The sequence below is a fragment of the Emys orbicularis genome, chromosome 2 (assembly GCF_028017835.1).
Source record: "Emys orbicularis isolate rEmyOrb1 chromosome 2, rEmyOrb1.hap1, whole genome shotgun sequence".
NCBI classification, from domain to species: domain Eukaryota; kingdom Metazoa; phylum Chordata; order Testudines; family Emydidae; genus Emys; species Emys orbicularis.
This window is the reverse complement of record NC_088684.1, coordinates 135,771,801-135,799,010: the sequence shown is the minus strand read 5'-3', so window position 1 is coordinate 135,799,010 and position 27,210 is coordinate 135,771,801. Positions and strand designations below refer to the sequence as shown.

At 55.4% G+C, this 27,210-nt stretch overlaps 1 protein-coding gene across 1 annotated transcript; it reads right to left on the bottom strand.

Annotated features, from left to right (window-relative positions):
- Positions 1 to 1,366: 1,366 nt before the first annotated feature.
- Positions 1,367 to 23,355, bottom strand: C2H8orf58 (chromosome 2 C8orf58 homolog). The gene is made up of 10 exons (XM_065398348.1): positions 23,307 to 23,355; positions 19,868 to 19,992; positions 17,195 to 17,348; positions 11,844 to 11,954; positions 9,636 to 10,315; positions 5,393 to 5,557; positions 4,798 to 4,987; positions 4,012 to 4,124; positions 3,171 to 3,289; positions 1,367 to 1,469 (listed from the first exon to the last, which is right to left on the bottom strand). The coding sequence occupies exons 1-10, from the start codon at positions 23,353 to 23,355 to the stop codon at positions 1,367 to 1,369; spliced, it is 1,809 nt and encodes a 602-aa protein (XP_065254420.1).
- Positions 23,356 to 27,210: the final 3,855 nt, after the last annotated feature.

Sequence of the window (27,210 nt, the reverse complement as noted above, 5' to 3'; positions counted from 1 at the left end):
GTGAGAGGCGAGGATCCTGGGACTCCTGCATGGTAGACGGATACCAACAAGCTGCCAGGACAGCGCACACACTCATGAGTCCTATCACACAAAAAGGCCCTGCATGCACAGACTCCCCATTGGCCAACCTACAGCCCAGTAGCATGGGGGCATGAGAATCTCAGGGTTGGAAGGGACCTCAAAGCAGGACCAATCCCCAGACAGATTTTTGCCCTAGATCCCTAAATGGCCCCCTCAAGGATTGAACTCACAACCCTGGGTTTAGCAGGCCAATGCTCAAACCACTGTGCTATCCCTCCCCCCAGCAAGAAGGATGCCCCCACCTCTCGCTTTACAGATCAGGATGCAAAACTCAGTGGTAATTTATTTTTTTAAGTGTCTAAGAATCCATCAGCCTCCATTAGCACCTCTCTCCATGAGGCCATATAAATACATTACATACAAATACACTGGCGCATTTACAAAATGACCAGGGGCTAGTAGTGGTGGACTAAGCGGTCAGATGAGTTAGTTCGCATTCGACAATGCCGGGGATTTCTCACTGCTGTGCAGAGACCCCCAGAGCTGGAATCCCAGCCTAGGCAGGGGTCTGAACAGAATGGGAGCGTGGATGGACAGCCCCTTAGGAGGGAGGGAGACTTTCGGTGGCACACAGGTCAGCCCCGTAGTTCAGTTAAGGTCCGCAGGAGAGCGGCCCAGTGGTCAATGCTCCTTGTTACGCACCGTTGAGACCCTGATACCAAGAGCAGCCTTGGAGCTGCCTGCAGTCACAGGAGGAGGAAGGTGGTGGGAGAGAGTCCGCTAGCAGTGAGAGTGCCTCCTAGCTTCTGCAGCAGCACACTGCAAGCAAGGAAGTAGCAAGATTTCAGAACCAGCCTGCTGAAGACAGACATACCCGGGGGGGATGCTGGGCAAGGGTGTGTGTGGGACGGGGAGAGTGGATGGAAACAGACACCAGAGACTGCTGGGTCTAAACCAGGTTCCTTGAGGACCTGCCTCAATGGAGGAACGTGCCTCCTATGCATGCCCACCGCGAGGGGTTAGTAGGGAGAGCGTGCACCCCAGCGTTCATATGTCTAAGCAGGCTTGATCCACAGCTGCTTGGCTTCAATGCCACAGCTCCACAGGAACAGACGACAGAGCAACACCCGCCCCTTGCTGCCTCCTTTTTCCAAGGAAGGGCCAGAAATCCCATCAACCTCATCGAAGCAGGCGAGACTGGGCAATCCGAACCAGCGTCGAGGGGGCAGTGGGATGAAGGGGACCCTTCGTGGAGTGTGTGTACTGCTCCCCCGCTCATGGCAGGGAAGGCTCAGCAGCTTTAAATCCTTCAGGTCTCCAAGAGGCTCCCGCAGCCTCGGGGCGCTCAGCGCACAGAGAGGGTTTTCGAGCGGTGTTTCTTCACCCCCAGCGCTGGCAGGAAGCTCCTCCTGGGGTGGGAGCCTTGTTTCTCCAGTGAAGCCTCCAGACTGCAAGGGAAGAGCAGGGGGTGGAAAACGTCAGGCGGGGGACACCATATACCAGTGCCGGGGCAACGTGCTCCCCTGTCAAATCCCAGATCAGCCAGCAAATTACACCCACAGCCCTGTGGATCCCAGCCATCCATTGCCACCCTACCACAAGCCAGAAGAGGCACGGGGCAGGGAGAAACAGCTGTCCCCTTCAGTTCTCCCTCAGCCAGTCCTTTCAGTCCCCATTGCAGAGAGACAGCTGCATTGCCCTACCCAGGGCAGATGGTTTGGGAGGCACTTCTCCAACTGCACCACTAGGGGGCAGTGGCTTCAGCTGCCTTTTTCCCCTTGACTCGGATCACACCCAGGCTCCCCGGACCTCGAACAGCTCATGCATTGCTCCTTCTGCCAGGCTGCTGCTCCCAGGGTCCCCGTGCCTAGCACCTGCCCAGTACAGGGTTTCATCCTTAGGCAGCTGGAGGGAGAGGCAGCATATACAGGCCTCTCAGGAGGGGGTGCTCCTGGGGGGAAATGGCTGGCTGCGGGGGAATGGCACATGGGACCTCCCATCCCTAGGTCCCGGGGTGGTGGTGACCAAGGAGGGATCTCCCACCTGCTGATGGCTTGGTGGCCAGGGTGAAACAAGTTCTAGGGGCCAGCCGCCCACAAGAAGGATGTTGTGGTAAATTGGAGAGGGTGCAGAGACGAGACGAGAACCACTAAAAGATGAGAAAGCCTGCCTTCTAGCGTCAGACTCGGGGAGCGCCATGTATCTAGCTTAACAAAGAGCAGGTGAAGAGGTGACTTGATCCCAGTCTAAGTATCAACAGGGGGAACAAATATTTAATACTCTTGACATCGAGCAGAGGAAGGTCTAACACAGGGGTCGGCAACCTTTCAGAAGTGGTGTGCCGAGTCTTCATTTATTCACTCTAATTTAAGGTTTTGCGTGCCAGTCATACATTTTAACGTTTTTAGAAGGCCTCTTTCTATACGTCTATAAAATATAACTAAACTATTGTTGTATGTAAAGTAAATAAGGTTTTTAAAATGTTTAAGAAGCTTCATTTAAAATTAAATTAAAATGCAGAGCCCCCCGGACGGGTGGCCAGGACCCGGGCAGTGTGAGTGCCACTGAAAATCAGCTCGCGTGCCGCCTTCGCCACGCGTGCCATAGGTTGCCTACCCCGGTCTAACACAATTCAGTGGCTGGAAGTTGTAGCTAGACAAATTCCGACTGGAAATCAGGGCTATGTTTTTAACCTTGAGGGTAATTAACCATTGGAACAACTAACCAAGGGCCATGGTGGATTCTTCAGCACTGACACTTTTCCAATCAAGATTGGATTTTGATTTTTTTTTTTAAAGAGATCTGCTCTAGGGATTATTCTGGGGACCTTCTCTGGCCTGTGCTAGGCTGGAGGCCAGACTGGTATCAGAATGGTCCCTTCTGGCCTTGGAATCTGCATCACAGACAGGACAACCTGGGACCCTTGTTGGCCTCCTCAGCAGAGAGGCCAAGGATCAAGTGGGCCATGGAGACTGACCCCCCTCTTGGGCTCCCTCCAGCATGGCTGGGTGACACAGGGAGGAGCCTGCCCTGCCTTTGCCCCAGCCGTACCCAAGCTGGGGTGAAGGTCTGCAGGGCTTTCCCAGCAGTCTATTCACAAGGAGCTGCCTTCTCTTCCCCGCTCAGTCTCAAGCCTGGGGCAGCCTTACCTACACTGTCTGCTGTCGACGGCAGACTCCCCAAACGGGGATGGCTCGCTGGCCCGGATGGATTTCCTGGTGATCCTGTTGATCAGCACTTTGACTTTCCCCCAGTGTGAGCGGTCGTTCTGAGAGGGAGAGAGACGGCAGCGGTGAAGGAAGGCAGGAGTGAGGGCAGCGGCTTCTCCTGCCACGTAGGGGCGAGCCAGAGCCCTGGCACTCGAACACCCAGTCCCCGTTCTCAGGGATAACTCTCCCTCAGGAGACATGGACAGGGCAGAAAGAAGGGCTTTTCTTCTGGGAGGGGCAGAGGAACCCCAAACCCCACCCCGGGGTAGAGCAGTGGGGAAGGGATAAACAAGAGTCTCAGCTGCTGGCTGTCAGGAAGCATTTCCAAAAAGCCACTTCCCCTGCAGCTGCTGGAAGTGGGGTGGGTCTCAGGCTGGGCAGGCATTGCACAGCGCTACTCTCGTCTGGGGAACAGCTTAGCAAGCGGCACCAGGAGAGACAGAACATAACGGCCAGACTTGGGTCAGACCAAATGTCCATCTAGTCCAGTATCCTGTCTTCTGACAGTGGCCAATGCCAGGTGCCCCAGAGGGAATGAACAGAACAGGTAATCATCAAGTGATCCATCCCGTCGCCCATTCCCAGCTTCTGGCAATAAGAGTTAGACACACTGGGTAAGTGCTGGCCCAGCCCAGGCAAGGAAGGGCACCAGAACTAGATGCACATACAGGGTCTTCTCGGCATCAGGATGATTCACATGGAATTCTTAGGGGATCCTTGTTTTCTCCCTCCCCCCCCCCACCCCCCCCCCCGTCCCTGCTCTGCAGGGCATGAAACCTACCCTGGGTCTCATGTTTGGCGGTAGGGTATGGGCTCCCCAATCCGGCTGATCCAGCAGGGTGGGTGAGCTGACGCAGTGCATTGCCGGCTTCCTGGAGCAGACTGGCTCATTCTCTGCAGGGAAGAGACAGTATCAGCACCATTATCTGCTGTGTTAAAGCGACCAGCCCAGATGCAGCCCCCCCGGAGAGAACCCAGGCCATCTAGCACTAGGGCCAGCACCACATGGCCAGGGCCTGGGGTCAGTACTCCCTGCTTTAATGGTCTCAGAGTTGCACACCCACCTGGGAAAAGCCTCAGTCATCATTCACCAAGCTTAATTTCAGAGCCCAGGCCTTTTTAAATGCCAGAGACCCTGTGCTTGGCATTTGCCAGAGGGGATGGGAGATAGACAGACTTCCTGGTCTGGGATCTCGCTCTCCCCAGGCCAGCGGGGGCAGCACACCCAGCCCCAAGGGGGCACAGGGCATTTCTCTACAGGGAGAAAGCTGGCCAGTGGGGAAACCCAGGGAGCTGCAGCCAGATCAGAAGGGGGGGGGGGGGGGCGCATATTCATGGGAGGGTGGAGAAATCTTTAGCAGCAGCCCTGTCCCCCTCCCCAAGGAATGAGCCACCCCAGCAAGGACATTCAATTTGCACAGCATGGGTCTCATTAATTTCAGGGGTGCAGGGAGAGGGAGGGGTTCTTCCCCCCCTCCCCTGGCACAAGTCGGGAGCTCCTAGCCACCAGGACATGCAGGGGAAGGGATTGGGTCTTGGGGCTGCTACTCAAGCCGGGCTCACTCACCTGAGCTCCTGGTCAGGTCCTGGAGCACCCCGGTGTCTGAGGCCGAGCGCACCCTGAAGTGGTGGGGCCTCCAAGAGTCCAAAGGCAAATCCTCCTCCTTCATTTCCACCTCCGCCCTGTTCTCAGGCTCCGGCTGGGACAGTCCCCGCTCTTCTGGGGCTCTGCATGGCCTCTCCTCAGAGGGCACCGCCTGCCAGGCAGGGAGGATGCATGGTGTGAAACAAGCAGCTGCAGGGATTGGGGGGGAGAGGGGAGACCCCTAGTCATTCCCACCCCTACCCTCATGGCGAAAGGAATCCCAGAGCCCAGGGAAGACCCACCTTCCCCCTCCTCCTCCCCCCAGCTCCTCAAAAGTATCTGAGAAAGCCCCACCATGGCTGGAGATCTAAGAGGACAGAGACCCACACACACACACACCCCACCTTCCTCCAAGGGGATCACACAACTGCAAGGTGTGCAGCGCCCCTTTCTGGGGGATACAACTGGACAAGCAGCTGCATCCTCCCTTAAGGAATGGTAAGACCTAGCCACTGTCCTCCCACCCTGGTTCCTAGCCTCGCCCATCCCCCTGTGCCCTCCGCACGGCCAGCCTTACGTTCTCAGCCTGCTGGCCCCACAGCCGGCTCTCCATCACCTTCTGCTGCTGCTGGAGCTGCAGGTTGGCCCGCTGCAGTTGGGCAATCTTCTCCAGCATCAGGCAGACGTGCTCCAGGTAGCGCAGGCCCTGGCCTGGGAGGGTTAAAGAGGGGTCTCTCTGCACCTGGGGGATGACACAGCACAGAGCGTCAGGCATGGGCAGCGTCGGGGACAGGGCACGACCTGCAGCTCTGTCACTCCAGCCAGGGCAGCACTTGTTGCTCCCCCCCATTTGTCAACGTCTTGAAAGGGGTCAAGGTGCCCAGAAACAAATGCAGTAACTTGGGGGGCAGGGTGGGGAGAGGTCCATGGAGGGGACCCATCCCATGGGGAGTGCACTAGAAACACACAGCTGGGGATGATCTCCCTGGTGTGGCCAGGACGGGACAGATCAGAACCCGCCCAACAGGGGTTGTGTTCAGACTGCAATATCCCCTGCATCAGTTCCTGACTCCCAGATCCCACACTGGCCTCCCCGGGAACAGCACCAATGCAAACAGCTTATGCAGCCGCCTCCGGCCTCTCCCACAGTGTTAGCCTCAGGGTCCGTGCCATGAACACACCACAACACACCCTTGAGGGGTAGGCCAGGGCAGAGCGAAGCACCTAGCCGGACATCTGGATTTGCAGGAGTCCCGGGGGAGGGCTGGGGGTGCAGTCAGATTTCCTCCTCCCCCACATACAGTCCCTGTAGCCCCCTGACTGCTGGCACTTCCCCAGCCACACACGCTCTGGAGAGGTAGCTAGAGAGATAGCAGCAGCTTAAGGGGTTTAAACCAGATTATGAAACTAGGGCATCCCAATTATGCCTGATGCAGGCTGGCTCCATCCTGCTCCTTACACAGGTAGAGTGGGTTGTTTGTGGGTTTTTTGGAGGGGGTGGTTCATGTTTTTTTTGGGGGGGGGGGGGGGAAGGGATCGGATCTCTGCCAGGGACAATCCAAGAGGAGATGGGGCTCAGGCCTTATTCAGTTCTAAGAGGAAGCAAGGAGCCAAAGCTGCAGTGGCTGGACTCTGCCAGCTCCATCGCTCCGGGACCTACAGAGACACCCAAGCCCTACACCTCCTCCCGCTTCCCAGCACGGAGCAGCGGACAGACGCACTGCACCGGGGAGGGACAGAGCCGTGGACGGACACATCGCAGCAGAGGACAGGTTGCGTTCAGAGCGTGGTTAAACACTTCACTGTGTAATTGGGGTTGGGGCCGAATGAAGGTTACATTCCCTCAGGTCATTGCCCCGCTTTGCTGACTGGGGAGGTTGTGAACTTCCCTCACAGCAGTGCCCTGCCTGCTGCCACACCAGCTGGGAGTACAAGCCCCGTTATGAGGATGGGAAGCACAAAGTCCATGGAACAGCAGCCTTTTCCCCACCCAACAGCTCCTCTCAGCCAGACAATCCCATCTCAGGTCAATGGGTCCAGCATCTATCTGTCCGCATGGCACCTGTACCCTGCCACTGCCATTGGCCTCTGGCCCTTGGACCAACCCCGGAACGCAGCCTGCAGCCCTGAGCTCCGGGATCTCCAGGTGACAGGCCAGAGCTCCAGCCAGTGACCAACCCAGACAGGAAAGCCCAGCAGACCCCCACAGATCCTATGCTTTGAGTCTGAAGGGCTGTGGGGAGCCAATGGGCCTCTCCGTATCTACCCAGCCTTCTTGTGTCCCAACCCCCCATGCCAGACGCCCAGCCCCTGGAAGGCCCCAGACACTGGATAGTCTCAGCAGCTGGAAGGGGGTCTCAGGCTGGGCAGGCATTGCACAGCGCTACTCCTGCCTGGGGAACTGCTTAGCAGGGGGCTGGAGAGCTGCCCCCACAGAGCAAAGGGGAGAAGAGCAGGGAGGAGTTCCGGCAGCAGGCTGCTCTGTCTGGCAACGCAGGATCTCGTCCGCTCGGTCTAGTGGTATCCCGGCCCCTCGAAGCCCAACGATGGGGGGGCCTCATTGAACCCTGTCCCCTCTCACTGCCCCCCTGCAGTTGCACAGTACTTCCCCATGGCTCACGGCAATCACAGCGACCCCACTGGCACCACGGACCAGTCAGTCAGTCTCACAGCCACAGACTGGCACCAGGGCAAGGGGAGTGGCAGCTCTACCCGGCTAAGGCTCCCAGCTCAGGAGAGCAAGGCCCTCGCCCACGGTATTCCTGCCCCTCTCCAGCTACAACGGACTGCCTGCCACGCCACTCTTCACATCACAATGCCCTGCCTTGCCTGCTCACTGCGGAGGGAATTCCTTCCTGGGCACCCACAGAAATATTTTCCTTCCATTCTCTCCTAAGCTCTTTGCTGATAGGCTGTTCACACACACACCCCGCCTAGGGGACAGAGCCGGGGACTGGGAGTCGGGATTCCCAAGTTCTATTCCTCTTCTACAGACCTTGGGCAAGTTGCTTTGGCTCGCTGTGCCTCAGTTTCCTCATCCCGTAGCAGAGTTATGGGATCTCCCAGGAGGATGGTGAGGGTTATCAATAGCTATAAAGAGCTTCAGATCTTCAGGCCAAGCATCAAAACTTCCTCCCCAGTGCTGCCGCCAGCTCCTGGCCCCACTGCCACCCCCACCTAGCCTGTAGAAGCTGCCCCTCATTCTGGCAGTCAGAGCGGGGGATGTCCCCAACATGCCACTGTCCATCAGCACACGCCGGGCGAGGAACTACAGCATGCCCAGAGGGCTCTGTACATTGGACAGGCCCACAGACATCCTGGGACCTCTAAGGGGCAAAAGAGGAGCCGACCCAACTGGAGTGAGTGAGAGGAGATGGGACCAGCCGGCCTCTCCCCACACCACCACTAACCCAGCAGAGCCAGGCACAGATGTAAGGCCTAAGAGCTCTACCCCCAGCTCACTAGCAATAGCCCTAATGAGTCATTGCAAGCATGCACCAAGCAGGCCACGCTGCATGGACCAGCACATGGCATCAGGACCCTGGAAGGAGTGCTCTGGAGAGGGGCAGGTGCACCAGCAAAGCAGCTGGGGGCGGGAGGGAGGGGACAATGGGCACAGACAGGATCCCAGCAAATTCCCTTTCAATGACCCACAGGCTAGCCCTGCAGGGCTCTGCCATCCTGGGGAAACTGGCACTGCCCCCATACCAAAGAGAACCGAGGTCACGTGACCACAGGGCACTGCATCTCAGGTCAGGAATCACCAGGACACTTGGACATTGGAGCCAGGTGAAACCTCATGACTACAGCTGGGCAACCCCTTCAGCCAAAACGTGGAGCATGCAGATTCAGGAACTCTGAAACAGTGCCCTGAAGGGGGATGGGGGTGGGAGAGGGGGTCACAGGGAACACAACGGATGGGGAGACGGACAACAACATTCCAAAGAAACAAGTCAAAATGATTCAATTGAAAATTGTTTGCTGTGTTGTTGTAGCCGCGTGGGTCCCAGGATAGGAGACAGACAAGGTGGGGGAGGTAGAGGAGCTTTCAAGCTTGAAGAAGAGCTCTATGGAGCTCAGAACTTGTCTCTCTCACCAACAGAAGTTGGCCCAATAAAAGATGTTAACTCCCCCTCCTTGTCTCTTGATTCAAAACGCCTTTTTTCCCCCCTGAAATTTCCTTCCATTTTGTTTCAAAAATAAAAAACCTCGACATCAAAACCAAACCTTTCCTTTGACCCGAAACTTACGTTTTTTCCGACTCTTTATACTGCCGGCAAACTGGAAAGTCAGTTATTGGCCCCGTTCTACTTACAACCAGCCCAGCTTCTGCCCACGCCACTCGGCGCATCCCAGCTTAGTCATCACAGGAGCAGTGACAATACCACAATCTAATTAGAGGCACTTCCACGTGCTTGTGTCGTGGGATGGAAATGTGGAGCATTTCCCTATCTGAAACCGCCCTGCCCTGCCTGTGGCAAGATGGGCTAGAGGTGGCGGGGTGACAGCCATCCTGTCTTCCCTGCCCCCCAATGCAGGGGAGAGCACACAGGCTTCCTCGTAGCAGTGCCTGCGCCCAGACCACATCACATCACCCCGGGAGCTGTGTTTCAGCTGCTGCTACCTTTACACTATGGCATCCTGCTCCATGCGGAACCACTACGTCTCTTAACCCATCGGCCCCATAGAGGCAGCCACACCTGCTGGAAGTCAGTCCAGTTGCAACGGGTCTTGGGAAGCGGGGGGAGGGGGAGTCGTCCCTCTTCTCCACCCCGGCCAGCCCCTATTGAACCACAAGGAAGCCTGTTCCTGGCACTCACCTCCGCCTCCTCCCCACAGGACTCAGTGCTCTGTTCCTCTAGGCTCCAGCAGCCGGAGAGGGCTTGGCTGTGCCCCTCTGCAGCCCCCACTTTTCCACTCAGCCCCTGCGAGCCGAAGGAGGCCAACAGCTCCAGTTCCATCAGGCTCAGGCTCTTCCGGCCGAGTGGCTTGGGAGAACGGCTGGGCGCGTGGAGCTTCCGGGAGCGCTGCATCACCTGGGCCAACTTCTTGCTGATCGACAGGTTCCGGAGGTAGGCCCGCTCCCGGAGAGGGTCCGGCTCCTCTGGCCCCTCTGCTTCGGGGCAGCCCTCCTCTGGGTCGCTGACAGCAGAGTCTGCGGTGGAGGGCTGGAAGCCATCAAGACAGTCCAGAGAGAAGCTGCTCTCCGAGCCCAGTGGAGTGGAGGGTGAGTTCTCATTGCCAGCCATCTCCACCCCAGAGTCCTCCGACTCCGACTTGAGGAGCCGCCCGCTCTTCGGGAAGAGGCCCAGCTGTTGGGGGAGGCCAGGCTCCGTCGGCGACCCAGCCGGGCCCCACAGGCCCAGCTCGCTGCTCATTCTGCTGCCCCGCTGTGGCTCGGGAACGGGATCCGTGCTCTCTCCAGAGGCTTCCTGCAGCTTGCGGTAGATGCTGGCTGAGGTTAGCACCACACAGCTCTCCCAGGGCTTCCGTGCACCATCTGCGAGGCAAGAGAGATGCACTGTCAGAGAGGCTGGCTCCATCCCTCCTCCAGAGCACCGCAGCCCTGTCTCCTCCTTACCTGTGGCTATTCGAATATGGTACCTGCCCAGCCGGCAAGCCCTCTCCCTGACTCCAACCTTCTTCCCTGCCCATCCCTTATTGCTCCATGCACATTCCAAGGAGAACAAGCAGCTCCTGGTGATTCAGGCAGGCGGGGAGTTTCAGGGAGAAACGCAGCAGAGAGCGGGGCGGGGTGGGGCGGGGTGGGGGGGGAAAGTTCACCATGGAAGTTTTTGCACAGGGTAAAGACAGGCACATGCATCTCTCTAGTCCTTGGGACATCAAGGGCCAGCCACTGCAGTCCCCTGCCCCTGCTCCCCTCCTTTTACAAGGTGTGTGTCAATCTAGCCCTCACTGAAAGCATCATTCTACTCAGAACCAGTCAGCCAGCTGTGTGCAAGCCTCCCCCGCCCCACGCTGCTAATCCTGACCCGCAGCTTTGCCAGCGCCTCAGTCCTGGCCCACAGCTCCCCAGCTATTCCAGCCCAGCACACTCCCACAGCTCTGCCCTGCTCTTCCAGACCAACGTTTCCCACCTGGTTTTACTGAGACACCTCATCTCTCAGCTCTGAGCTCCCCGTTCCAGCTCTGCTGATGCACCCCTGATACCCCGACAGCCCCCCACTATTAGTCCATTTCTGGGCCTCCCACACAGCTCTGCCGATGCACTTCCACGCAGCACCTCCTGTCCCAGCCCTCTCCTGAATAACTTTGGGCCGCTGGATATAGAGAAACACCCCAGGGAGATGAGGAAGACACCCACCCTCCTGACCCCTCATTGAATCCTCCACCCCACCCCCAAGCTGTGGCTCAGCAAAGCTGTTTAAGGGACAAAAATCCACCTCCACCATCACCCCAGCCCTTCCCATGAACAGCTCGGGCGCAGTCCGGAGCATTACTATCCTACTGCATCGCCTCAGGGCTAGAGCAGCCCACCGTTATCCAGAGCCAGCTCCTCTGCTTCCCCTTTGGACTCACACCGCTTGGACCAAGGGTAGAGTCCTCCACCCCTCGCTCTCAGCTTTAGGGTCTGCTCCTACAATAAAGTCCACTGTGAAGACACAAGGCTCCCCCTCCTCCATCCCCCACCAGTCCCCGGGGTTTCCAGCCTCCCACTCCTCACCTCCTCCAAGCCAGAGCACAACCCTCCATGAAGCCCTGGAAGGTGTGTGCATTAGGGGTAGAGGACACAGCAACTGTCTACAGATACCTGGGGGAGATGACCTGGAGGCACAAGAGTTATCAGGGAACGCTTTCCCCAACAGAGCCACCTGGCTGCGGGACCCTCTCCGAGAGGGATGGGAACTGCTGGTGCTTGGGACATTTGTGACTAGGGTGACCAGACGTCCCGATATTATCAGGACAGTCCCGATTTTAGGGGACTTGTCCCACGTCCCAACCTTACATTGGTCGGGACATCTGGTCACCCTATATGAAGGGGACCGCGGCAAGCCGGCGCCACGCACCTTTCCTCCCTGGGCCCTGGGGCAGCGCGCAGCTGAGCTCCCGGCGCAGCAGCGCCAGCCCACGGGGCCCGCTGCCGGGCCGGCAGGAGCCTGCAGAGCGCAGCCCTGCCCCTGCCCCGGGCACAGAGAGAGTTAGCAGGAGGTCTCGCTCTGCTGCATGCTGCAGGGGGGCGGGGCTTGTAGACTGCGGCAGCAGGCAGCCCCCCTCCCCTCGACCCGACCCTAGGAAGGGGCCAGAGGGACTGGGAGGGACCTGCCTGCTGGATACTTCCTGGGAGCCGCTCCAGGTAAGCACTGCTGGGCTCACCTGGCCCCCTGGTAGGTCCCTCTGGGGGGGCTCCCCTCAGCCCCACTGCCCTCAGCCCCCACCCTGACCCTGTTCCCTCAGCCTCCCCTGCAGTCCCCCCCACCCTCAATCCACTGCCCTCAGCCCCCCTGACCCTGTTCCCTCTGCCTCCCCCACAGTCCCTCCCCCCCCCCCCCCCCAATCATCTCACCCTGAATGGATGTGGAAATCTGTCCCGGATTCCAGGCTGTCATTAGCCCCTGGGGCAAAAGATCAGCAGATGTTTCCAAAGGGAAGTTTGCAGCCTTTGCTCAGCCCCAAACATTTTCACTTAAGTAAATAAATACCCAAACCCATCCTGACACCCATCTGCTCTGTCCAGATTTGCTGTTATCCCTGTTGAGGCCAAAGTGGTTTGAAAAATTAAAAATCCTTGACACCATTGCGTTGCTCGTTAATCTGATGGACCTGCCGATAATGAATAAAGATGAATGCCCTGGGAGCAATGTGTCAGGCAGACAGATTGTCAAGTAGGAAAGTGAATGCTGAAGCCCTCACAAAATGCAGAGGCTTTTCTTAACCTGAGAACTGAAAAAGAGCCAGATACCCTGCATGGGTTTGAAAGTGACAAGAGCCTAGCGACTGACCAGAGCAGCGCCAGGTTTGAAGTGCTGAGGAGGGTCTGTGTCATGACATCTGCATTTCCACTGAGGACTCTTCCATCGCCAGGGTAGCGCTGGCGCAGGTCTGCCGCCCGGCACAGCAATGCTGAGAGGTGCCAGTGTAGACCCGACCCACTGCCCTCAGCCCCCACCCTGACCCTGTTCCCTCAGCCTCCCCCGCAGTCCCCCCCTGTACCTCCCACCCCGAACCCACTGCCCTCAGTCCCTGCCCCCGTTCCAACAGCCTCCCCCACAGTCCCCCTGCTCCCCCCAACCCACTGCCCTCAGCCTTGCCCTACCCCAAATCTCTTCTTCAGCCTCTCCCATCATCCCACCCCCATCGCTCCTCCTGCTGTCCCACCCCCTCAACTTCCCCCCCATTCCAGTCCTGCTCCCCTGTCTCATCCCCTCCAGACCCTGTCCCTCTCCCCAACCCCCCGACCCTCCCCAGCCCAGCCCCATTGTCTCCCCTGCCCCGCCCCACTCTACACAGCTCTCTCTACCCTGTCCCATTCATGCTCCCCTCAGCCCCTACCCTACGCCCCCCATCCCAGTCCTGCCCCATCCCCCTCAAGCCCCCCCCCCCCGACTCCCCCAGTCCCAGTCCTGTCCCTCTCAGTTCCTCCACCCTGCTTCCCCTGGTCCATCCCCACACACCCACTGACTTCCTCGACCTCCCTCCCCCCAGTCCCACTGCCTGGACCCACCCCCGTCCCACTCAGGACATGCAGGAAAAAGCAGCAATGGGCTTAAATTGTAGCAAGGGAGATTTAGGTTAGACATTAGGAAAAACTTCCTAACTGTAAAGGTAGTTAAGCACTGGACAAATTACCTAGAGAGGTTATGGAATAGCAGTCATTGGAGTTTTTTAAGAGGTTAGACAAACACCTGTCAAGGATGGTCTAGTGTTGTTATTACTCAGTCCTGCCTCAGTGCAGGGGTTTGACTAGATGACCTGTTGATGTCCCTTCCAGTCCTACATTTCTGTGATTCACACTGAATAGCCTTGTGCCACTACTACTAAACAGTGGCACACAGTTCTCTGACATGCAGGTTTATAAAATTGTAGTTAATATACAGTTTAGAGCATAGCAGTTTTAAAGCTCTGCATGTTCAGACCAACTGAGCTGAAAATTGTGATCTATAGTATTCAAAACTATTAAGATGTGGGCTGAAATAAAATCAGCATGAATTGCTCAACAATATCAATGGAATCAGCATTGCGCTGCTATATATTGTAAAACATTACAGTGAAATCTTGCAAGTATTACATAGCATGCCGCCTTGCCCAAGTGATAACTAAGCATAACATCTTCCTGTTTCAACATTCTTAACTTGTATCCCAGAGCTCCTAGAAGTTGTTTTTTTTCCAAACACTGAATGCTGCTAAGTTATGAGTTTTAACAGGTTTTTTTTCTTTTAAACCACAGCACTGAATGTTATTCTAAAATTGTTTTCCAAATATTCGTAAACTCCCAGTTTATCCCCCACGGATGTTCATTGTGAAAAGTATTGCAGGTCTAATAATAATATTTGTCACTTTTGTAATTCACTGTCCAACATGTGTTTTGTGCCCTCCTCTGGTGGATTTTTAGAGGATAACTGTATAGCTACCAGCTAAGGGAGTTATATCTTGAACTCAAGTAGTAGAAGCTCATGCTTTCAAGTCTGGATGGCTCGGGTTCAATCTTTGGTGACTAGCTATGATGGAGGTTGCTACACTTATAATCCCTTTAATCAGAGGTTCTGAATATGCTTTGTTGTAGGCAGAGCTAGCCTATAGTTAAGCAACTGAAAATTTAGAATGGGAAGTGTTGAAATGTTGGGAAGCCTTAGAATTTTGCCAGTCTGGAACGAACATCCCACCTGAGGGATGGGGGCGGGGAGAGAGGAGAGTGAAACAGGACCAGGCAACTGGGACAAGGAATCCAGAGCGGTAGTGGGGGGCAGTTGAAATCAGATGAGGAGCTGGGGCGGGTTAGACAGCAATAGGATAGACATAGACTGGAGGGGACAGGGAAGAAGGGTCTTTGAGTACTAGAGACCACTCCGTTCAGGAGCCTGGAATAGACCCAGGATTCCTGAGTTTCACAGTTCCTCTTCTGTCAGCAGATATTTGTGAAACCCAGTGGCAAAAAAAGTGTCTCATCCCCCTATAGAGCTGATCTATCACATATAGGATGACAACCTACTGCCTCTGCCATCACTTACTCCATTAGCTCAAGTGGCAGAAGTCTGTGCAGTGGATCTAAAGGTTCATCGGCAGGGTTGGAGCCATGCGAGTTTCACGATGATTCCACATGACAGAATTTCTGGGGCAGTTCAGTTTTGATTTTTACAAAAAAACCTGGGGAAATGCATACAGAAATAGGGTGACCAGATGCCTAAATAGGGGAATCGCAAGCAGGAATAGAGAGGTTATTTTATCTCTGTATTTGGCACTGGTGCAACCACTGCTGGAATACTGTGTCCAGTTCTGGTGTGCACAATTGAAGAAGGATATTGATAAATTGGAGAGTGTTCAGAGAAGAGTCACAAGACTGATTAAAGAATTATAAAACATGCCTTATAGTGATCGACTCAAGGACCTCAATCTATTTAGCTTAACAAAAAGAAGGTTAAGAAGTGACTTGGTTATAGACTGTAAGTATCTACATGGGGAACAAATAGTTAATAATGGGCACTTCAGTCTAGCAGAGAAAGGTAGAGCATGAGCCAATGGTTGGAAGTTGCAGCTAGACAAATTCAGACTGGATAGAAGGCATACCTTTTCAATGGTGAGAGTAATTAACGATTAACAATATACTAAGGGTCATGGTGTTTTTCTAAAAGCTTTTTCTAAAAGCTATCCTCTAGGAATTATTTTGGGAAAGTTCTATGTCTGTGCTATACAGGCAGTGAGACCAGGTGATCACCAGATCCCTTCTGGCTTTATAATCTCAGAACTAGGTACATCAATTCACATGCAAAATTCTCATTGAATTCAATAGGTGTCCTTGCCCTGTGGCTTGTGGTGCAGGCTGCAGCAGGGGCCGTACAACCCCTCTCGCAGCTTCCAAGGGCCCCCTCTCATGGCTCTGTGCACCTGTGTCTGTCTTTGTCGTCCTCTCCCCTCCCCCCGCCCTGCTCGCCCACTGTGTCCTGATATTTCACTCTTGCGATCTGGTCACTCTATTTGTGACTGGAGTGGGCAGCAGGGACGGATCCTGCCCTGCCCCTGGCCGCAGACCACAGAGGTCTGATCTAGTTTCTGTAAGGGCAGTTCAGAGAGGGTCACTCGCCATTTCCCTGGAAGCTGCATTCATCTCCCTGCACTGTGACCCCAGCCCTCCCCCGGTGGCCGGGTTAGGAATTGGGATCCTTTGACCTCAAGTTCTTACACCCGGACGTGTGGATTCATTCTGCATTTTGCAGCCCGTTGCCAAGCGCGCATCTGACAGCCCAGCGCGTCCCAAGTCTCCCCGGAAACATCCCCTGGGGCCCGACCCAGATCCCAGGCCCTTTGTGAATCGCATTGCTGAGGTGCTTTGTAAACAGCTCCCTCCTGGCACCAGGCCCAAACCGCATTCCTCGGCACTGAGCGAGCCAGGCTCCACTGAACGCCACTCTCACCACGTCACTCCGTGAGCACGTCAAGTGTCCCCCAGCCTGGGCAAGGGCGCTGACACAAGGGTTGTCAGCAGCTGGTGCTTTCATTTGGGCACCAGAGCCCTGCTGCACGGAGGGATAACTTCCCAGCTCAGATGGAGGGATAACTTCCCAGCTCAGCACAGCTCTCCCTGCCCCACTCCTCACGCTGTGCTGTCTGCAGGCACTAGGATTTAAGAGCCCTGTTTCTACGCTTCCCTCACCGCTAGCGCACACAAGTCACCCTCCCCACTGCTATTAGGGATACTGACTAGGGCAGGGGCGGGCAAACCTTTTGGCCTGAGGGCCGCATCGGGTTTCGGAAATTGTATGGAGGGCCAGTTAGGGGAGGCTATGCCTCCCCAGACAGCCAGGCGTGGCCCGGTCCCCACCCCCTATCCCTCCCTGCTTCTCGCCCCCTGATGGCCCCCCCGGAACCCCTGCCCCATTCCCCCCCCCGCTCCCTGTCTCCTGACCGCCCCCAAAACTCCCACCCCTGACTGCCCCCCGCCGCCCCATCCAACCCCCCCTCTCATTTCTGACTCCTCCCACCCCGGACCTCTGCCCCATCCAACCACCCCTTCTCCCTATCCCCTGACCGCCCCTGGAACCCCTGCCCCTGCCTGTCCCTCGTCCGCCCCATCCAAACCCCCCTCCTTCCTGACTGCCCTCCAGGACCCCTGCCCCTATTCAACCCGTTCCCCGCTCCCGACCACCACCCCGAACTCCCCTGCCCTCTATCCACCCCCCTCGCCCCCCGCTTCCCACCCCCTTACCGTGCTGCCTGGAGCACTGCGCCGCCCGGTTGGAGCCAGCCATGCCACTGCGCAGCACAGAGTCCGGGTCAGGCCGGGCTCTGCAGCTGCGCTGCCCCAGGAGCTCGCAACCCTGCTGCCCAGAGCGTTGCGCCAGCAGTGGGGTGAGCTGAGGCTGCAGGGGAGGGGGAACAGCAGGGGAAGGGCCGGGGGCGAGCCTCCTGGGTCAGGAGCTCAGGGGCCGGGCAGAAGGATCCCGCGGGCTGAAGCTTGCCCACCTCTGGACTAGGGACAACATACCCCAGCCTGATCAGGGAAGCCAGAGGGAACAGACCTGCCAGCAACACGGAGGCCAGGCAGAAAGCACGATCCACTGCAGCGTTAACGGGTTCCACGAGGAGGCAAATCCCGTCCTTGCTGCCTGCGAGGATAAGTCAGCCCAACGCAGGGCTCTCAGGAAGGGAGAGATGCCTTCCCATAAGACCAACCCAGTCACTAAGGTGCCCCAATCTGGGCTCTGCCAGTGACTCGTTCTCTCTCCAGCAGGGATGGAAAAGGGGCGTCCATTGGCCGATGGGATCAAACTGGGGTCAGCGCAGCGCCACGCCCGACCCATACCACAGCATGTGCTCGACCGCAGCCAGCTCCTCCGGCGAGGGCCTGACCCACAGTCTCCAGTCACTGCCCAGAGAATACAAGTCACCCACTCTCTGCTGGGAGACAAGATGCCGTTTCCCACGCACCACATGGCATAAAGCCACAGGGCCAGGTCTCTGCTAGGGGAGACTATGGCTTGGGATCGGCCTCTCTGCCGCCACCACCACATGCACCTTCAGAGCAGGCAATATTACCCTTCCCTGATCCCCAGAGCCCGGGCCTGCCCCAGAGCCCCCCAGCAGGGAATGTTTCTAGAAACCAACACCATCCCTCCCCCCCTCTCTGGCATCCTGGGAACATTAGAGGCCAAAGTCACTTATCTGTGCAGCTGGGCTGGGCTCAGTTCCCCTGATGGATGGATGCTGCATTGCCTGGGGAGGGCCCAGCAGTGAGATAGCTGGGTCAACTGCTTATCTACGCAAGACACAGGCAGGAATGCATCTGCCATCACCTTGCAATACGGGACATAATTGCACCCAGTGTAACCAGCAAGACTCACTCGGAGATGGCAGTCCCACATCTCCTCCCATCACAGGTGTCCAAAACCCCCAGTGTGAAAGTGTCAGGAAGTGGAGGGAGGGGCCCAGAAAGCAGATCCTCCAAGACAAGATAGACAAGCTTTCATTCCCATGCTGCCGGACAGGTGGATCTAGGCTTTGAGTCGCAAGAGCTGGCAGTTGCACATGTCCCCAGGTGCCACATGGGAGGAAGCCCTCCAGATGGTCTAGCTATCCGTTAAGAAGCCTTTCCACCCGCTGACCCCACCCATGGGCCAATATGGTGGTTTAGGGGTCAAGAGTGGCTTTGGGACAACCAACCAGCCACATGGATTTCAGATTTAAAAATGTTATTAAAACTAATGTTAAAAAAGGATATAGTACACAGGTTAAGAAAAGAGTGTCTGTACATCTGGGTGTCGTGCTTAGATTACCCACAAATACAAAGTTTGTTTTTAAAGTCATAAGATACATATAGTGCATAATCAGCAATAACCCAAATGTAGGTGAATAAATTTAAGAATACAGTTTAGATATTAGCAGCCAAGCATTCGGGTACATCACTCATGAAAAGTTATACAGAGAGTTGGTTGTGGAAAGCAAATATAGCAATGAGTGAAGATTGTCCCTCAGCCTTTGAAAATTTAGGGTAGGTTGTCCATTTAGAAAATACAATCCATGAGGAAAGTATTTCAGTTACTTTCCCGACTGTGCGTCTACTAGGACACCAGTTTATTTCATGCACCTCTCCTTGTTTTAGCAAGAAGAGCTCTCCCAATTCCCTTATTTCAGCTCCTTCCTTAAGCAAAAGTATTACTTAAGATTACTATGAACTAAGAACAAATCTTAAATCTGGACTGAGGAGATGGAAAGACAACCACACAGACACCAACATTTCAAACTTGAGCATCTACAAAGCTAGGTAATTAGATCAATAGTTAGGACCCTGAGTAAGTGGCTAGATCAGGGATAGGCAACCTATGGCCTCACACTGCCCGGGTCCTGGCCACCAGTCCGGGGGGCTCTGCATTTTAATTTAATTTTAAATGAAGCTTCTTAAATGTTTTAAAAACCTTATTTACTTTACATACAACAATAGTTTAGTATTATTTATTATTATTATTATTATTATATTATAGACCTGTAGAAAGGGGCCTTCTAAAAAGGTTAAAACGTATTACTGGCACACGAAACCTTAAATTAGAGTGAATAAATGAAGACTCAGCACACCACTTCTGAAAGGTTGCCGACCCCTGGGCTAGATCTTCCAGAACTGACAAGTGCCCTGCTCCCACTTCAGACAGAGCTGCAGGTGCTCAGCAAAGTGGGTTCGATCACTCAGGGCTTGTCTACACACGAAAGCTAAACTGAACTAAGGTAGGGTGTGAATTTAAAGCAGATTAACGATTCCGGATTAGTTTCACATATGGGACAGATTTATGCCAAATTAGCTTAATTCCAGATATACTGGAAGTGGAAGACACCCCATGTAGACAAGCCCTAAACATTGATTTAGATACCTAGCTTTATCGACACCTACGTGTGAAACATAGGAGCTGGCTGTGGTCAAGCGCATGCCATGGTAGGCGTCGGGCATGGCATTGTGCTGACCCCAGTGTGGGGCCTGGGCTGTGGCAGCCAATGGAAGCCCCTTTTCCATCCCTTCTGCAGAGAGAACAAGTCACCAGCAGAGCCCAGATTCGAGGATCTTGGCTGGCAGGGTTGGTCTTATGGGAGGGCATCTCTCCCTTCCTGAGAGCCCTGCATTGGGCTGATTTAATCCTCACAGGCAGGGAGGACAGGATTTGTGTCTGGAGACCAAGATGTAGGGCCACACCTGGACACACAGACTATCTGACACAACCACATAATTTCTTGTTTGCACCCCATTATAGGACATCTTCTCAGCTATTTCTTTATGCATTTAATCATACACAAACAATGCTACTACAATAGTTTGCTTTGAAGATGCATGGTTCTGTGCCAGAGCAATGTATGAACAGTCATTAATAATTGCCTCACAAGGTGTTGTGAGTCAGCTGAGCTAAGAGAGAGATACTAGAAAGGTTAAGTAACTTGCCCAAGGTCATGGTTTCATGCTCCGTCCACTAGACCACACTACATTTGCCTCACACTCCAGGAAGTATCCTGACCAAAACAGAAGTGGCACAAGACCAAGATTTCATTCATACCATACATTGCAGATTATCAAGAGCCTATTGGTTTTAAGCAAAATAAGACAGACACCTAAGCAGCACATGCAACCAAAAGGCAAATGCATGTAGGACTGGCGAGCAGATTAATGCCCAATCAGACAGGCAGCAGTTAAATCTGCAGCATTCCTCATTTCCTTTAAACAACAACTTTGCAATTAATGGCCAAAACACACCTTGCAGGGACATTTTTATACAAATTCCAATAATTCCCAAATATTTCCATCAGCCAGCAGGGACTGTTAGCTCCACCCCCAGTTTCAAGGTGGGGTGGAATGTACACACACAAGGTAGTTTTACAAGGAAAGACTGGAGGGAACAGATTATAATAGATACATGGGGCCTCTTGCCACTTTTTCTCTCTCTCTCACACGTGTATTTAATGCTCATGCTAGCGCAGCCCTGCCAACTTCCTTATTCCCAGGACAGGCCCAGCACCAGTAACCGATGCGTAAGCTTCCTCCCTGCCCTCTCCACATGTCCATGCTGCCAACATACCTCAGTGCTGACCAAGAGGGAGCTCAGCCCGCCTGCATGGCCTGCTCGGTTCTTTGCCTTGGTCTGCTACTAACACCTGTGGCTACTGGTAGCTGAACTGGGGCTTTCAGTTACTACTGATCTGAGCTGGATTTGATCCCATAAACCAGAGCTGAAAGCCTCCTTGTTCCATCACCAATCCCAAAGCCGCTAGCCTCCTCCAGCAGGTAGCTGAGCCAGCTGTCCATGGCAAATCTCCACCTGGACATAGGTGTGGCTCTATGTATTTTGCCGCCCCAAGCATGGCAGTCAGGCGGCTTTCGGCGGTGCGCCTGCGGGAGGTCCGCTGGTAACGCGGATTCGGCGGCATGCCTGCGGGAGGTCCGCTGGTCCTGCGGATTCGGCGTACCCGCCGCCGAATTGCTGCCGAAGCTGCGGGACCGGCGGACCTCCCACAGGCATGCCGCCGAAGGCTCCCTGACTGCCGCCCCCACAGCGACCGGCAGGCCGCCCCCTGTGGCTTGCCGCCCCAGGCATGCGCTTGGTGCACTGGTGCCTGGAGCCGCCCCTGGGTGTGGCATGTACATAGCCCCCATGCAGGGAGCTCGGAGACTCACTGCTGGCTTCTCGCTGTGAATGGTTTCCAGCTCGCTCTCTCCTGCATCCTAGCCCCATTCCCTGCACGGCTGTGTCTTTCCCACCCCTCTGAGGAGTCCCCTTTTCCAGGCTGGAAGAGGAAATAGGGTTCAAAATAATCCAGGGGAAACAGGGCAGGGCTGAACTCAGAGCTAGGCTCAGAAGGGAGATTCATTGACGCCCCCACCCCGCATGTCAAACAGCGAGTCACTGGCAGAGCCAGGAACAGAACTCAGGAATCCTGGCTCCAAACCCCTGCTGGCCGCTCCCCCCCTCCGAAAAAGCACTGAGCCCCACTGGAATTGTTCTGGGACTCTGAATTACAGAGCAGCACAAGTGTTATTGCTCCTCACAGGACTGTGTTGTGATCTCCTCTGGAGGGCGACAGTCCTGGTGGGACAGACAAAGCCATAGGCGGGCCGGTTTGAGTCTCCACTGCTCAGCCAGGTCCACACCAGCACACCGCTAAACTGGTTCGGAAAACCTGTTTCACCAGCAAGTTGGATAGTGGCTGCACTACAGAGACGTGGCCATGTTTGACATCAGGTGTCAAGAACAGCAGTGCAAAGAGCAGTTACCCTCTGCTCCAGAGGTCCCCAGCTATGCTCCTTGTCTGTATGGCTGGCTGGGTCCCAAACATCTTTCTGTGTAACAGGGGGTTCTGGTATGGAAAAGGTTGAGAACAACCGAACTACAGTAGAGGTATGAGTGTGCCTAGCTCAGTGGAGCCACATCTGCTCTGGACTAAACCACTGATTGGAGCCATGGTCAGGGATGACTCTGGAGACCTGCACCCCAGGAGGGAGTGAACCCCAGAAGGAAGCACAGTTTGTGTGCTGTAAATACACCTCTTCCCCCGTCCCTCCTCCAAGGGAACTCCTGCAGAAAGCGCTGGCACCTACTGGCGTTCCGGAAGCCCCTTCCCCAGTGCAGAAGGACACCAGCCCAGGAGTCCCCTGTGCTGGGGAGGGGCAAGCCCATCCCGGAGCAAGTTAGCTTCGCCCCTTCCCTCAAAGAGAGGGAGCTGCAGTGTGGAGCATTGTGCCTTGGGGCAGTTTGTTTGCCTGGGCTGGATCGCATAGAGCCCAAATGGCAAACAAATCCAAAGCCTACTGACACCTATTAGGGTGCACGGAGCACGGAATGCCTAGGGTGCCTGCAGGCCCCACACAGAGCAGGGAGCTCCCCAGCAATGGGGCACCCATCAAGGCACACAGAGCAGGAACCTTCCCTAAGGCGCCCAGAAACAAGGGCCTGGCGTGGGGGTGGCATGGGCCAAGGGAAAGTCTGGGAAACAGGAACCCCAACAGTGCGCAGGGAGCCCCCCACCCCACGGACCAGACTCACTCCCTACTACCAGGGCGCATTGGGCGTAGGCGAGGCGCGGGGAAGAAGAGAGCGCCCCGTGGAGAGGAGAAGGTCGGGGGAAGGGGGGGAGAACCGGGGCCACTCTCGGCTGCGGGCAGAGAAGTCTCAGCGCCTGTCCGCGGCGGCGGCAGGAACCCCGGAGCCAGCTGCGCGCATGGAAGGGCGCTGGAAAGCCCCGGGGGCGCAGAACCCGCCCCAGCCCCGGAGCGCAAAGGGAGCGGAGAGAGCCCAGGGCGTCCCCTCCCTTCCGCGGCTACCACCCACAGCCACTCCCGGGGTGCTCACCTCGGCTCCAGAGCGGCTCCACGGCGAAGACCCGCCGTCTCCTCAGCATCTCCGAGCGGACACCGGCTCCTGCCCCGTGTGCGTGCGGCAAGCTCCGGGCGCTCGCTCTGCTTAGCCCCCCTCGGCAGGCTCCTGGCCGCGTTCTGCGGGGAGGGGTCTGCCTGGGCTGGGACACTCCCAGAGGACGGCTCCCCCCGCCGGAGGGGCGGAGAGAAGGGGGTGTGAATGGGGGGGGGTGGGCGTGTTGATGAGCAGCAGGGGGGTTTGAGGAGAAAATCTCTGCTCACGCCCTAGGATTTAGGCTCGGGAGGGAAGAGTCCTGCCCAGTCAGCCCTCGCTGTGCTGCGGCAACTGTCCTTTCTGTTGGCTTGTGAACTGGAAAATAAATCACTTATCATAAAGCTGTCGAAACCTCCGGTGCCCCATCCCCTCTCCAGGATCGGCCGAGGGAACTAATCTCTCATGGGCGCGGAGAGGGGGTGGTTTGCATAAAGCCCCGCTCAGGAGTGAGGGGTGGGGGGTACTACAGCCACATGGGCCCAGCTCCTCAAAGGGCTGGTCCACACTGGGGCGGGGGATTGATCTAGGAAACGCAACTTCAGCTACGAGAATAGTGTAGCTGGTTTACTTACTGCGGGTCCACGCAGCGCAGGCAAGCTCCCCCGTTGACAGCGCTTCCTCCTCTCTGCGAGCAGGAGTTCCGCAGTCGATGGGGGAGCGCTTCTGGGATCGATTTATCATGTCCAGATGAGATCCCAGAAGATCGATCTCTACCCACCGAATCAGGCACCTAACTAACTGGTGGAGTTGCTGCCTTCCCCCAAAGCATGGGGTACAAGCTACCGTATGATGCCCAATCCCCAACCTGATGGGACAACAGTCTGATCTAAAGGCCCACTCCTCCTTAGATGGTGCCCTTTGCACCTATATGACTGATTTATCAGATGGGGAAACTGAGGCACTGAGTGGGGACACACCTTGCTAAAGAGCAATTCAGTGGCAGAGTTAGGGAGAGAAGAACCCAGTTCACACTAACCGCTAGTTTACATGCCCATCAGAGGGCAAGGGCTGGAGTAACAGGGATGGGGCATGGAAAAACAGATTATTTTACACCTGTAAAAGGAAGAAAATCCCCTTCAGAACTGAGGGCACCTGTTATTATTGAGAGAGACAGGAAGTCAGACCTGCCCACAGCTGCCCTCACACAGATAAATGGGGATTGGGAACCCAAATCCTCTTGATTAGATTTACCACCTTCATCCAGCATTTAAGAGGCCTAATCCTCCAGCTAAAATCAATGCACTTGTAAAGAGAAATTAACTGCCTGGAGTAGCCCCTCCTGTGTCCTAACCACAGGCTGGGTATTTCCCTGCAGGGCTACTGCTCAGAAAATATCTGCATATTAAGACACGTGGTGAACTGCACTCTCCTGTTCCCCTCAACCAGCCACCTGCCTGGTTGCTTCTCACTACACAGGCTCCTGTCATTAAATGACCCACCCACACACAATTATTGGAAGGTTTCTGTCATCCCCTGAAAAGTTTGGCTCACGGAGGTTCTCAGTCTCTCTCTAAGAACAGGGAAAGCAGTCAGCCAGGTTCCTACTAATCCGCTCCCTGGAGGAGATTAACACAGCAGGGCATCCAACCCCCCCGTCGTGCCAACAGCTGTGCCTGGTTGGGGCTGTTCCCATGCAGTGCTAGCCCCCAGTCCCAGCGAGGGGCACAGGGACGAAGTGAATGTGGCACTGTAGTGACAAAGGAGATCAGCTAACACAAAATGAACAGAGAAGAGGCGCAGATCATAGAGTCAAACAAGGGACCCAGAGGGGTGGAGACCCTTGGATAATGCAACCAGTTGATGCCATACAGACAGATGAGGGTGGGAAAGGTCCCCACCGTTACAGAGAACACCCTGCCCCCCATCACCCAGCTTCCCCCTCCTCTGCTGAAGGCTGGGCATCTTGTCCAGTGCACGGAGGTGGCAGCATTGCAGGGCTCTGGACAAGTTGGTTCTGGAGGAGACTGCAACCTGGTGCCCTGCAGCCAGGCACATGCCAGGGTCTCTCTCTCACTGCAGAAGGGGCAGGCGCTGATGGGGTTATTGGGCAGTCACGTGGCCAGGCTCACGGCTCCGGGGAGGAACTGATATCCCCCGCAGGCAGCAGAACTAAGGAGGAGTAGGAACTAGTGCACTGAGGATCATCACCCTCGCCCCGTGGCACCGGGTGTCGGGGCAGGCCACGGGGAAGTGCATAGTATGGAGCACAAGCACATGCAGGCATGGTTCGGAGGGGAGATGACTGGCTGGATGTCACTCAGCCAGCCCAGGCAATGCACTGGAAGCAGGTGGGGGGTGCAGCTTATGGGGCAGGGGCCTGCGCTGAGTGGCGATATGAGGTCGCTAGGGCATTTAGTTCCCACTAAAGCAGCAGTTTAGACCATGCCCTGAACAAGGAAGGAGCTCCAGTTCGAACTAGCAACTAGAGCAGGGAACTCCGCTTGGCATCTGCCCAGGGCATGTTGCTATTTCAGAGCTGGAGCTCACCCGCAGCCATCAAGGAATAATGAAACAAAACACTGAGGTGCAGCATGGTTAGAGCAGAGGAACTAGGAGTCAGGCCTCCTGGGTTGGGTTGGGGGGGGGGGGCAATGTTTAGAGCAGGGGAGTCTAGAAGGCAGGGTTCCCCAGGGCTCCATTCCTTAGGGTAGTGGCTAAGGGACCAAGCTCCCTATGTGCTCGACGCTGTACTAACAGAACAAAAAGACAACCACTGCCCTGAAGAGATGACAAGCCAACTATTCCTACCCTGCCATTGATTTGTTTTGCAGCCTCGGTCAAGTTGTATGGCTCCACCTTGCCTCAGTTTCCCCATCTCTCCAGTGCAGGACTGAGGCATCTGGAAGGGCAGCAGTGTACGGAGGATGCTTGCCTTACCACAGCCTGTGCGGCATCTATTTTATGGAGCGGCAGGTTTCATGCAGCAGGGCTGCTGCCCCAGTGTTGAACTCATTGTAACCCCTGAGAAAATGGCCAGGTACAACAATTCCCTTGGAAAATAGATGGCTATTTTAATTATGTGTTTATATATATATACACACACACACACACACTATGCAGGACACTGCAGACACTCGGAAGGAGGGGGTATTCATTATCTGTGCACATGGACAAGGTGAGACAAGCCATCAGCTACAATAATACAAATTCACACAGCCAGATTTTTCAGCTGTTCTCTATCGGAGTCAGTCAGCATTTACATTCAAACTCAGGACAGTGTCTGGTTTTCTGCACCCTAATAGCCAGCCCAGCCAATATGGGCCGGGGGGGGGGGGGGGGGGAATCAGCAGACAGATTGAAAAACGAGGAGGAGAAGATGTGAATTTCCTTGATGGAGTGTTAATGTGGAAGCCTAATTAAAGCTCACAGACATATCAACAGTGTTAACCATTTCACTTCATAGTCTGTGAAAGGGGCGTGGCCGGGTATGCAGAACAGGCCAGGCTCCTGGGTTCTATTCTTAACTCCAGGGATCTGGGAAGCAGAATTCCTTGGTTCTATTGCTGGGCCTAGGAGGGAATATGATCAAGTGGTTAGAGCAGGGGTGGAGTAGCAATCAGGAGTCCTGGGTTCTATACCCCCCACTCTCTGAAACCAACTCAAGCTGTGTCCTGGAGCAACTCACTTCCCTTTGTGCCTGTTTCCCCATTTGTTCTTTGGGGAGAATACCTGCCTTCCTCACAGGGGTGTTTCAAGGCTTACCTCATTGGTCTGTAAAGTGCTCAAAGATCCAGATGGCAGGTGCTTGGGCAGAGACATATAGGGTGTATGCCCGCCCAGGCTCATGTATATATATATATATACACACCTGAACATACACAGGTGTGTGCAGGGCACATGGGTG

Coding starts and splice junctions, on each gene's coding strand:
- C2H8orf58 (XM_065398348.1), bottom strand. CDS start 23,355: ATGCTGAGGAGACGGCGGGTCTTCGCCGTGGAGCCGCTCTGGAGCCGA. Junction 17,349..19,867: donor CCAGCTCCTATGTTTCACAC/GTAGGTGTCGAT, acceptor CCTCCCCTGCAG/CCTCAGCTCACCCCACTGCT. Junction 5,558..9,635: donor CCTGTGGGGAGGAGGCGGAG/GTGAGTGCCAGG, acceptor GTCATCCCCCAG/GTGCAGAGAGACCCCTCTTT.